This window comes from Pituophis catenifer, unplaced genomic scaffold (assembly GCF_029215685.1).
Source record: "Pituophis catenifer annectens isolate HBS135680 unplaced genomic scaffold, rPitCat1.0.hap2 SCAF_2, whole genome shotgun sequence".
In the NCBI taxonomy this organism is placed as follows: Eukaryota; Metazoa; Chordata; class Lepidosauria; order Squamata; family Colubridae; genus Pituophis; species Pituophis catenifer.
Window position 1 is genome coordinate 194440136 of NW_027256882.1, and position 13496 is coordinate 194453631.

General features: G+C 37.6%; 1 protein-coding gene across 2 annotated transcripts in view; it reads left to right on the top strand.

Moving 5' to 3' along the window:
• The window catches only part of CLCN1 (chloride voltage-gated channel 1), a 64014-nt gene that overhangs the window by 47721 nt on the left and 2797 nt on the right, over positions 1 to 13496 (top strand). The window contains exons 17-22 of one of the 2 annotated variants that reach the window (XM_070935378.1): positions 2518 to 2729; positions 3067 to 3172; positions 7732 to 7814; positions 9197 to 9235; positions 10648 to 10752; positions 12629 to 12715. In XM_070935378.1, coding sequence (XP_070791479.1) covers positions 2518 to 2729; positions 3067 to 3172; positions 7732 to 7814; positions 9197 to 9235; positions 10648 to 10752; positions 12629 to 12715 — 632 coding nt within the window. Of the gene's footprint in view, positions 1 to 2517; positions 2730 to 3066; positions 3173 to 7731; positions 7815 to 9196; positions 9236 to 10647; positions 10753 to 12628; positions 12716 to 13496 lie in introns of those variants that run through there. The other variant, XM_070935379.1, reaches the window with a different exon arrangement.

Sequence of the window (13496 nt, forward strand, 5' to 3'; positions counted from 1 at the left end):
CAGTCAATACTGAGAGAGTAGTGCAATTTCCAACTAGTCATAAAAACCTGAGAACTCAGAAGACACTGATTTTGTGAATATGTATCACCTGAAGCAGTTTAGAAAATAATTCAGTAATTCACCACAGAGCTGTGGTGGCGCAGTGGTTAGAATGCAGTACTGCAGGTTACTTCTGCTGACTGCTGGCTGCCAGCAGTTTGGCAGTTTGATTCTCATCAGGCTCAAGGTTGACTCAGCCTTCCATCCTTCCAAGGTTGGTAAAATGAGGACCCAAATTTTGGGGGGCAATATGCTGACTCTGTGAACCTTAGAGAGGGCTGTAAAACACTGTGAAGTGGTATATAAGTCTAAATGCTATTGCTATTGCTATTTTTGCACATTCTTGGTCTTGCTGATAAGACAAATTTAAAGATAATGATGCAGTGTCACTCTCCCCACTCCTCACAAACAAGGATGTCCATGAGAGTACCAATACTTTTGGCACTACTAAGAACAATGTTACCATAGTCATCTGTGAGTGAAGCTGTGTACTAAAAAAAATCAGGAAAAGTATGGTAGCCCTTTTCCAAGTAACAGGTTTTTTTTATTTAAAGCATAATGCATCTGATGAATTCACTGGATAAAGTAACCTACGGCTCAAGAAAGCTTATGTCCTTTAATAAAACTTGTTAGTTTTATAAAGGGCTGTCAGATACCTTCTGATATTCTGTCACCATAGATGAACCCAGCAATCCTCCTATCATGTAGGTTGAAGAAATTGCACTGAGAATTGGCAACAGAGAGAGCCAACTGCCATAGAATGCCTGGATAGTAGGGTTTGGTCACCAACCACCTTGCATTAGGATCCAGTGCCTTGTGTGGGAGAGAAGGCAGCTACAGGGGATTGGTGCCAAATACTGAATTGAATCAGCAGCAGCTGCAGTTCTGTGAGGAAATCTCACCCTGATGGAAGAGAAGAAGGAGGAGGGGAAGGGGGGGGCAGTGTATTTCTGGAAGGGTACATTAAGGCCACTTCATGGTCAGAAAGCTTCAATGATAGTTGAGGAGATAACATAACTGGACTGCAAAATTTAGATCCCTGGTAGTGCATTGATGAATGTCTTTGGTTGCTATTTTGTTTTGAAAATGCATTGATTTTATTATAGTTTTTAATTTGTATGCTATCCTAAGTTCTTGTGAGTTGGGCAGCTATCCAAAAATATATATATATAATAAGGGATACAGAGAAGTAACAGATCATCTGTATTTTTGCAGTCCAAAGAAGTGCCCTAGCTAAGAAAACCAGAGCATTATTGAGATGACATTTGTTAGCTCCAGATCAAATGTTTATATAGTCTTAGATTCCACTCATTCTTTTACATCCTAATCATGACTGAAGAAACACTTTGATTCTAGCAAGACTCTGGAATGGTGTCCTCTTGTCTGTTACTTGTCTACAATGGAACCTCAATAGTTGGTTGAGGATTCAGAGGTATATTCTGAATTTATTGAATGTTTCAAGAATGCACATGTGTAGGCTGAGGAAAAGTGGTGTGGACAAAGCAGAAAGTAGATATGCCCAGAGCGTCTTAATTTCTAACTACTTTTTTATATAAATAGATTCCTGTCACATTTCCTCTCTTCCATTTTCTCCATTTCTAAAATTAAATTTTATTTAATGCATTTCTCTGAGTCATCTCATATGAAAGGAATGCCGCCTGCTGTTAGATTCTTTCTCATTGGGAAACAGATCAGTTTTCCAGAGTTCTCCAAGCTCTTCCGAACTCACTGAAATCTGCTGCTCTATAACATATGATGAAACTCAGCCTTCTGAGGTGTATTTCTTGATATTTTTTAATTTTCCTCTACAGCCCTGACCCATTACTAGCCATGTTTAAGAGAGTTATGAGGTGATTGTGAGAGGGAAGTTTCCTGGAGTTACCTTCCTACAATATGGTTGGAGCCTTACAGTCTAATTGTGTTCTTAGAAGAAAATATATTTAAAATCATAAGGCAATCCAGAGACATTATTTCCTGTTCATCATAAAGGTGTAAGGGCAGTGGTGGGATTCAAATAATTTAGCAACCGGTTCTCTGCCCTAATGACCAGCTGGGTAGGCGTGGCTTGATGGTCATGTGACTGTGTGGGTGTGGCCAACTAAACGTCACTCATGTCGATAGGTGCTTCGCCTTATCTGTTACAATGTAATAAGGATTAACCAGAGAGGCAGTTTCTGTAAGCAGGGCAATAAAGATTAGGCTAGAAATACCAGAATGTTTCTTTACTGCCTTCCTTACAGGATTAGCCCTGTAAAGTGGAAAAAAACAAAATAAGATTTCTTCCAATAACCGGTTCTCCAAACTGCTTAGAAAGTTAACAACTGGTTCTCCCAAATAGGTGTGAACCAGCTGAATCCCACCACTGTGTAAGGGTCATCATATAAAATGGATTCATAAGATGAAGATCTGTCAAGTGACTCTCTGATCGTTCCTGAATTTTAGACCTTAGATTTTCTTATTTGCTTTTGCCCTCTCTAGATTCCATGATTCTAATGGGCTCAGTGGAGCGAACTGAGCTCCAGGCTCTGCTGCTCAGATACCTCAGCCCAGAGCGACGTCTGCATCTTGTCAGGGAGACGCCACAGAAATTGATTGAAGCATCTTATGATGGACACCAGTGGAAGCATGAATCATTCGCTTTTGTGGATGAGGATGTGGATGAGGAAGAAGAGGACAAGGGAAAGACTGAGGTAGTGAATGGGAGATTAATAAAATGAAAAACCAATAATAGCGGAAAGAAGAAAAAGAAAGTGTAACCAGTGGGACATAGTGACTAGGTAGATGAGATGTGAAACAGGAAGTCTTAAGTTCAAATCTCAGAGCAAACTCACTGAGTGCCACTAAGGAAACCGCAATTCACCTTAGGGCATCCCCTTTGTAGCATGGGGAAAACAGCTGCTTCTGCTGAAGAGTTCATAAGGATTGCTGAAATAATATAGATAATAATTTTTGGAGAAGCAGAAGGTTTTGAAAAAGTAGTTATTAAAGGAAATGCTAATTTTTGCTTTATTTTATTTTCTATAATAGTTTCCACAGCAGCCTGCTTTAAGCCCTGATTACCCAGAAGGACCTAATGGGCCAGTGACTCCTCACAAGCTAGTAGCAGAGGCACCAACACCTCCACAAACTCCAAGTACTGTGTCTTTCTAGTCTCTTGTGGTGGGATCTGATGGCCAATATTTGAAGATTTAAAGGGCCTTTTCTAACTGGGTTATGGAATATGGGAGGTAAGGGGGACCTCATTCGGATTGCTGGAAAGTGGACATACATCTGACTTATCATCTTGCTAATGCTAATGTTTACTTTGAGGAGAAAGGTGATTGTAAAAGAAAGGTAATCATAAAAGAAAGAACATAAAGGTGATCGTAAATTATGCAAGTACAGACTGTATTTGTTTTGTTTTTTTATAATTTTTTTATTTTTAACATAAAAATTTCAATTTTTAGTTAAACAGTATGTTGTCTGGGTACAAATATTTTTAGGAAATAATAATAAGTGTTTACAACACTATTCATTACATTGGTATTAGTTTAATAATAATAATAATAATAATAATAATAATAATAATAATAATAATAATAATAATAATAATAATATCTTATCCATTTTAACAAACCTCCCTTGTATCACTAGTTCTTTTCTTTTATCTGCATGTTTCTAACTTCTGTTTTTATTAGCTAGCCATTGATAAAATAAGTCGCATGTCAAAAAGTATTCAGTTTCTTCCTTTTCCTTAATTGTAAGTGTTCGTCTATCCATTTCTGCACATTCTAATATTTTTATTCACATTTTCATCTGTAGGGATCTCTTCACTTTTTCATTGTTGTGCAAATACAATTCTAGCTGCAGTTAATACATGTAAAATCAAATATATATTTCCCTTGTTATACTGCATTTGTATTAGAGGTATTTGTTGTAATTAAGAGATGGAGCCCCTAAATTGGAAGTTATGTCACACTATTAAGTAATACACTTTATCCCTCCACACCTTTCTTTATCCACTTTGCTCATGTATCACTCCACCAGATAAGGCTGTTTAATATTATGGATATTTTATATTTTCACCCACCAGGTTATATGACAGAACTTCCTATTCATCTAATTCATCATTGCTTTATCTCTCAAGGTCACTGTTCCATAAACATAGAACCAAAAAGCTACTTATTTCTTTAGTGAGCGTTGTCTGCTTTGCCAGGCATAGCCTCAGGGTTACTTACATTTTTAATAAATTTACAATGAAAACAAACAAACAAAAAGTCATAAAGCATTTAAAGTAAAAGCACCAATAAGGATTGCAGGGTAGTTTTAGTTAAACACATTTTGGAACCTTCAAATATGTCCACATATGTCCAGGTTTGCCAGACTTATTTTAAAAGAAGAAGGAGAACTGGCAAATCCAGGTTGCTTTCAGATAGAAAGCGCTCCTAGTGCTACTAATGAAAAAGCATAGGACAGCCGTTCCATCTTCTCCTCCTTAATGTATTCCATCTGGACAGAAAAATGCCAAAACAACTGCTAGGAAAATATAGGGGGGATCATTGAACACATGGGGGAGGACACTTCATCAGACTCTGCATATTTTATCTTGAATAAGACAAGGACAAGTGAAATAGATAACACTTCTTGACATATAACTTAGTTAGGTCCACATACTTTTTAAGGTACATTCTGCTCAGTGGTGAAATCCAATTTTTTTTACTACCAGTTCTGTGGGCGTGGTTTGGTGGGCGTGGTGTCACTTGGTGGGCGTGGCTTGGTAGGCATGGCAGGGGAAGGATACTGCAAAATCTCCATTCCCACCCCACTCCAGGGGAAGGGTATTGCAAAATCTCCATTCCCACCCCACTCGGGGGCCAGCCAGAGGTGGTATTTGCCGGTTCTCTGAACTACTCAAAATTTTTGCTGCTGGTTCCCCAGAACCTGTCAGAACCTGCTGGATTCCACCCCTGATTCTGCTCCAAAATGAAGAGTGAATTTGACAGACATCAATATTATTAATTATAAAAGCATGCTTTTGATTTCTGTTAAATTTGTGCAGTAAAACAACGCAGTTTATTTTTCTGTAATACCAGAGTCCTCAGCATGGGGCATGGGATGACTGTATGCCTGTCTTCAGGTCCCATGGGCACCCCTAGATCCTTGAAGCCAATTTGTTAAAATTCTTTGAATTAAAAGAAAATTATTGGAAAGTAAAGCTGCTCCAAAACAATAACACCACCCTTGAGATTACCCTAAGGTTTCAGCAAGTGTCTCGGAGGTCTAGTGTTGTCCCCGGAGATTTCCTTAGAAAATAGTTTATTGGGATGTGTGCAGCCCAGGGATTTGTTCATATTTTGGTATGTCCTTATTTTATGATTGGTCATAACAAACTTTGTGTGAGAGTCCCTATAATGTATTCTCAGTTCCAAGGGTGGCTATTATCTATATTTGGGGTACTTACTCACCAGCATGTTAGCATACACAATGGTAGCAAAGTGAAGTTCCAATTGTGATTGCTCAGTGCTCCACAATTGAAGGCAGGCAACTGCCCTGCTGGATCAGGCCAAAGTCTCTATAAACTGGCATTTATTAATAATCACCAAGTAGACCTGTCTTTCTTAATTTGTCCAATCCTGTTTTCTTTCAATCCCTCCCCCCCCACCCCCACTTACCTTTTGGTACAGAAGCCTAGAGTTTATTGGCTCTTGCGATCAATGCGTTTTACATTTTATTTCCTGCATCTTTTTAGACAGCGTGCAATTGTCATTCATTTCACACAATTCTACAAAAGGTCCAGACAACATCAGAAACCATCTATGCTCACCCCAGGTTTTCTCTTCTGCTACATTTTTTTTTTTTTTTTGCTGCAGCCAATCCATTCAGGAAAGGAGCAGGACAACAGTACAATCTCTTTCCTAGCTTCCTATATGAAACTTTATACCTCTATTTGAGGCATGATGAGCAATTGGGCATGGTTGGAAGGAATGGTGCAGTTTGGTAAGGAAGGACATATTAAAGATGTCCTTTCTCAATATTCTGTCTGCATTTCCAACTTCAAAGTCATTTCATATTCCCCACTGAAGATCCAATCTTTAACCATGTTTAACACAACTAACAAGCAGGGAAAAAGCATAGCCAGTATGTTTTTGAGCCAAACTATAAAACCGATGGGTTTCGGTTGTCTGATTTAGAGCCAGTTACAAACTGATCATGCTAGACAGATGTTACTCGATGAAATTGGCATATCTTATAACTCAAATCCTAACCATGAATTAAAGTATTTGGAATTGCACTCCCCTGGCCCTGTACTGCTGACACTTGGGTTGATTGATGATTGATGCAATTGTTCTATAATGAAAGTTTAAGAAAGCCAAATGGCATTTTTTCCAGCAAAGCGATGCAGGTGACTGATTTGATTCACTCTTGTAATGAAATTGACTAGAGAAAACAACATAATCTCTGTTTTCTCAGTTTATCTACAAGCATTACAAACATGTTTAAACAAATGAAAGGCAACATGAAAGTTGCAAACAGACATATACATACACAACTAAGCTAAATAGGCACAATGAGGCACCTACTTTCAGTTGGGGGCAACTAAGGAAAAAAAGGGGGAAAGGCAGCACTGTGTGCTTGACTAATGATCTTTCCATGTATATGGAACACAGCATGATCACCAGAAATTGGAAGGCTGATTACATTTGGAACAAAATGGGAAGGATGTGGTTTCTCAGGCAGTTTAGTCACTACTACATGGTTCTCCAAGCCTGACTTCTCTATGATCAGGTAGCCAGCCACTCATTTTCTTTTTCCAGAAATCAGATCCACCCTTTTCTTGGAATCTGGCCAATTATCAGCCTTAATCTGTTTGTCTCTTTCCCTTTTGAATTCTGTTACAAATAATTCCATTTCTTTTGCCACTCAACCAGTAGTGTTTATTACTCAATAGTAATTATCATTTATGAACAGGCCATCCAAACAGAACATCTATGTGAAGTTCAGTCAACCTAGGAGAACATTTATCAACTTGTCAATAGTTTCCACGCTGAAATGGTGAATCATTGTAAAGAGAAAAGGATGACCTTGATGGAGATATGCAGAATCTGTTGCCTAGGCAAAAGAGGCTGAAGCATTTTTAAAGTCCAGAACAAGATAATATTCAGAAGCAGCTCAGACAGAGGCCTCCTTAATTCACTGAGCTGCAAGGAAGAGGAGGTGGTAGTGGTACAGCATTCTCAGATCTCCAAGATTCTCTTATTATAGCCAGTGTCAATAAAAATAGTTTTAGCCTTCCTGTGGAATTGGTTTCATGGTCTGGCCTACTGAAAAGGCCTGACAGGCATCAAACACCAAATGCTCAGTTGAAAAATAATAAGAATTATATTTATATGAAGCTGGATTGTTTCAGTTTGCCTTTATATTTTTCTACTATGGAAAATATACTTTTGCTTCCTTAGAAATCAGAGGTGATACAGTGGCAAGCTAATGTATATGCATTATTGAAAGGGTAGGGAAAAAAGCATTGCTGTTGGAATGCTAGCCGGAAGTGTCTGCAGAGTGTAGTACAAAAGATCAAGATGGCAGCCGCAGCATAAAAATGGGTAAAGCTTTGACTGTAGGTGGTGACTGCCATCTTGATTATTTTTTTTATCATACCTGCAGACAGCTCAGTGGTCAGCCATTTCATTCCTTGCATTTTTTCTCTTCTCACAGCCCGGAGATGTTGGCAGCTGAGGAGACTGATGGAGCAACTTCTTTGTTTCAGCCCATCCCCTCAGCGAAAAAGCACCAAGCAGGTTTGAACAAGAAAACTATTCTATGCCTAAATAATTTTGGAAAAAGAGTTCTGATTGCTATCATACACTGAGAAAATAGCATTTTTAGAGTCAGAAGTGGGAAAAAATGAAATAAATTAAACTTCTCAAAATGAAGAACAAGGTAGCTCAGAAGTCCATGTGGGCACAAATCTACAAGTGAAAGAGAAGGGAATATGTACGCTCCATGACCTTTAATCTCGTAAATGCACAAATTTCGTAAAATGCTGGAATGCTTTTCCTATTGCAGTACCTTCTGTTCCATTCTTTTGGACAGTGTTTGTAGTCTCAGGCTGGTAGATGACAGGGAACTTTCCTCTTTCTTTGAACAGCTTTCCCAATTACTTGGAATTACTTTTGAATCCAACATTCCAGACAGCTCTTTGCACTGCCACTTTGGCTGGGCTGGCTGGGATGAAGATGGTAGGCAGGACATCAAAAGCTTACATAGTAAAAGTGAATGGAAATGTTATGGTTTTGGACAGTCTGTTTATATTCCAGACAGACCTTGTGATAGACAACATACATACTTCATTACGGTAATGAAATAGGTTAACTATGCAACACTGATATTCTGTAGTCATTTATCAGTGTTTTACCCTTGTCTCTTTTTTCTTAATAGGGTTAATCCCTTTAGGCAGGAAAACTTAAAATAGTAAGGGAAGCTTAGCATCAATCATGACCTTTTGCTGCTAGAGATTTTGGAAGATGTTCAGTACCAGAATTGACCTATCCCTGTTCATTCATCCCTGAACTGTCAGGGCATGGGCACAGATGTTTTATACATTAGCATGCATATCTATTTTATAAATGTATTTTTAAACCAGACTTCCAAACCACTTGAGAATACCTCATGTTTTCCATCTTTGTATCTCTTTGAATGGAAAGAGGATGATTTTCTACTATTGTTCAGTGATAGAAATTGATGAACTAACTGCAAAGTGTTTTTCTTTATTATTATTTTTTAAAAAATCTGTACACCTACATGACTGGACTGATTTTGAGATTGTGAAAGGGGAGGGATGAAGAAGCAATTGAATCCTTCTAACAGATAATATCACTGCCTAGGAAAATGATATAAAACAAAGGAATGCAGCTTGAGATTCACCGGATATTGCCTTCAAATTTGCAGGCATGGAGGACAATAAATTTTGTTTTAGAAACTGTAACCCAAGATGCTTAGAATGCATGACCATATCATATGCACCTCCATGCTTTCTTTGCCCATGTGCTAAATCTCATAATACATATAGGACTCGTTACAGCAATGGTGTTAGGGAAAAAGCAACATTTATGTCCCAAAAATGAGATTTGGATTTAAGCTTTGTTGCCTTTCTTCTGATCTTGGAACTGATTACTTTCAGGATTCAGCAGAGGTTGAAGACCCAATGAAGCCCGAAGAGGTACGTTTGGAAGTAAAGCAGCAGACAAAGTTGATGGGGTTGACATTTCCAGTCAAAGTCATGCCAGGAGATTCCATGAAACAGCCATTTTAAAACAATCACACAATTATTTATCCATTCTCCACTATGAAATGTGCCTTTGGAAACTTCTCCTTATTTTCTCTGCGACAACTATGCTGTCTTATATGTTACTATCAGTATGCTTGGCACCTCAGAGAACAATGGGAAAGAATATAATAGCCTGCAGGAAAAAGTTGAAGATTAAAGGGGGAAGATGTGTGTTACTGCACTAACTCTACCATTGTAAAGCATTGCATGAATCATTTTTCAAAAATATATTTGTACTTAATAGGCCTATGACAAAAAGTACAGTAATATCTATCATGCTTATAACCTATGTATGAGCTGTGTGACTCAAGAAATCAGGGAATATTAATAAGGCCACATGGTTGGGATACCCAATAGTGCAATTGCAGGTTTTAATTGATATTGGGCATGTTCACTTTCATCCAGTTTCCTATCTATGGTGGTACACAGGCTCAGATTTTTTCTGATGAATGCTGTGGATAGTTCCAAAACTGCATGACTTTAAAACACTGGGGGAGAAACTGAGTAGAGCCTTCTTCGTTTTGCTGGAGTGAATCAGATCATTTCTGTAGTCCCAAATGCTTTGTTGAAGTGAATTTGTGTTGTTTTGTCAGGCCTGGTAAGGAACATACCCCTGGAAGGGTCCTTGGTGCTCTCTGAGCTTGTTGTTTTTAGAGACATTTCATTAGCCAGACTAGGTAATGAAACCTGCTAGCACTGAATAATGTTACCTAGTTTGGGTAATGAAACATCTGCAAGAAAACAACCAAGCTCAGAGGGCACCCAGGACCCCCCATGTAAACCCTGAGCTACAAATATTCTCCTTTATTGGTAACACATTCTTTCTCCAAGCAGCAACATAATAACAACAGTGAACTCTGCAGCTTTTTGCAGAAGCCAAAATGATTATTGAAAACCATGTGATTAAATGGAAAACTAGAACTTTGCAAATGAAAAATTTAGGAGAATGGGTTGGAACACATATGTTTTTGTTCTTAACAGAGCCTGTATAATGTCTGTATGAATGAGAGTCTGTACAATATCCATGTAGACCTCCCTCCTGATTTCATTAGGGGATGGGCTTTAAAAATTAAAAGCAAAGTATTCATGGAAAAAGGAATCTCTGAGAAGGAATATAAATGTAAAGAAAATGGCTTTCTAACTGCTCTCCTTTGGATCCAAGTTAGAAGAGGAATTGGACAAGTTGGGAAATGTACCCAAGACAAGTAAATCATGCTGGCCCATTGGCTAAAGTAAGCAGCCTGGGAAAACGGTTGGTGCAAATTACTTCTCTGAACTTGTGAACTCTTTTTTTCCTGTGTCAGATAGAAGTTTGGGAGCAGGAGGAGCTCGAGAAAAAGGTATGCTTCAGCAGCTGTCGCATAGATCCTTCTCCCTTTCAGCTGGTCGAGAGAACATCGCTGCATAAGGTGGGTGTCTGCATTTACTCTTATTCTCTACTTTCCTTGCTATCCAAGTCTACTCCCATCAAGGCCTACACCCTCTACTGATTTCATGTTCTCTTTATATTTTTTGGTCTTCAACATATGGTATGATCTTGCTCATGCTTTAACCTACCAGATGTAGTAAGGCTTTCTAGTATGGCCTTCACAATTCTTCTCTAATTTTACTCTTTCAGGCAAGTAAAAGGTACAGAATTGGGCTGAATCTACAAAATACAGACCTGTTCTCTTTTCTTCAGTTCCTTCTTGCCTCCCTACGCCCGTTCCTGCTAAATTATCTATCATAGATTTTTTCTTTTCATCCATCCCTTTTCCATTGCATGTCGCCATCTTGCCATGCAATTTTGCAAAGAAGACTAAGGGCTACAATTTTCAATGTGAAGCTGAACCTCTAGAATTTGAATGAGAAAAATAGCATTAAAAACAAAAGAACCATCCCCAATGTTTAATTAAGTTTATTTTATTTGTTATCATTCTTGCCAGTTCTGTGTCTTGGTACTACCACCCTTGGCTTACTGTATTTGCTATTAACAGAAAATTTCATCTAAAAAGCAGTGGTACTTCTTTAGACAATCTTGTCTATTAAAATGATTTCCATGTGGAAGAAACAAGAGGGATCAAACTAGTTGGGCTTTACTTGTTTAATCTTTGCAGAATCAATTTTCCTGATAAAATTGGGAACAGAAATTGTTGAGTAAGTTGTTCTTTATTCTCAATGTTGTTCCAATATATAATTCAAAATAAAGAAGTTAATAACAGTGCTTTTTATGAATATGAACCATCAGTAAATATAAAATTGAAGAAAACCTATTTAGAATTTTTATATGTTTAATCAATTCCAAATATTTCAATCTATGTATGTGACCTTCTTTAATTACCATAGGTAGAAATGTTTGGTTTAACATAAGCACATGTGTGTTTAGGAGTGATGGGCCCTATTATAGCACAAAGATCTTGCTTATTTCCCTGTCTTTCAAAGAAGAAAGTCTTGGTCTCACCTAAAATGATATCTGCAAGGACATATACAAAACCAAAAGGCATATTTTCCCTTTTACCGGTTTGATTTATTCACGTTTACAGTGCAAACCCAGTTTTACTAAAATCTAAGTTTTCCAAAGAGTTTACGTCTATGACCTTCTGAGCCATGGTGGTTCATGGTTAGAGTGCAGTACTGCAGGCTACGTCTGCTGACTGCCAGCTGCCAGAAGTTTGTCAGTTCGAGTCTCACCAGGCTCAAGGTTGATTCAGCCTTCCAACCTTCCGAGGTCAGTAAAATGAGTACTCAGATTGTTGGGGGCAATATGCTGACTCTGTAAACTGCTTAGAGAGGGCTGTAAAGCACTATGAAGCAGTATATAAATCTAAGTGCTATTGCTATTCTATATTCCTCTGAGTTCAGAAGAACCTAGTTCCATTTATATCCCACCTAGATGAACTCTTCCTGCTTTTGCTACCTGAGAATACAAGATAAAGCATACGAGATAAAGATAATTTAGTCTGATGGGTCATAGGTTATGTAGAATTAGAAAATTATTTAAACCATAATCTTTTATTTATTTTGTATATTGCATTACTATGTAACTCAATTATCAGTTGACTTGGTACAATTTGTTTTTTAATGCCAACAAAGTATTACATTGTGTTAATTGAACAAATGGATCTCTACTTCTAACTATTCCAATTTCAGACATGAAGGTTTCATTCTTTAGCTTTGCTTCAGGTTTATTCATGCTAATATGGGTTAAAAAATTCCACCATTCTTAACCTGTTTCAAATTCTCCATGAGTTTGCAATGGTTGGGCTGTTTTATTTGCTAATTTGTCTTATCTTCTCATTTCTGTAGACACATACCTTGTTCTCATTGCTAGGACTCACCCATGCCTATGTAACCAGTATGGGAAAACTAAAGGGTGTGATTGCATTGGAAGAGGTAATTTAAATCATGTTACCTTTGTATTTTGTCCAGTTGAGTCTTGCTTGAGAGTAAAGAAAAGTCTTGCTTGAGAGTAAAGAAAAGGTCTCATGGAAAACCCAGAATGAAAAAAAAAAGATAGTAAGGAGAGTATTACTCCTTATACACCACTTACACTTCACTTTTACCATTCCTTCTGGTGTCTTCTCAGTCCACATTTAGAAAATATATTTTAATACATTTTCTCTTCCATTTAGCTTTATTTTATATTTCATGTATTCTTTCAATACTATCAGCAATATATAACACAACTCCCCTATGGACTTTAGGTTCAGTTCCCAGAGCTTCTCCATACAAAGCTAGCAAAATGTAACTTGTAGTATCAGTACCTGCAAAAAAGTAATGTGTACTATTTAATTTTATTTTCATTAAGTTTAAATTGAAATGAAATATTTTATTTTATTCTGGCCTCTTTTTTTTGAAGGCTTAGTGCACCCACCCTTGCTAAAACTTGCAAAATCTGATATAGAGATATGTAATTATCCAGTCTACAAGAGAAATCCTTTTTTAAACCCTCTTAACATTCAGAAGAAAAAATATATTTAGTCTTATTGTGGCTTTATTGGCTCTGAAGCCAACTGGATTGTGACCTTTTCCAGAAGAGGAGAAATTAGGTTGTGGACTTGAGTTGAATTTATACATGCTTAACTTCCATGGCTTTGTCTTCCTCCTAAGAATCTTGGACCCTTTTGGTTTGTGATGGTGCTATTTATTTATTTGCCATTTCCTTCCAAGGAAA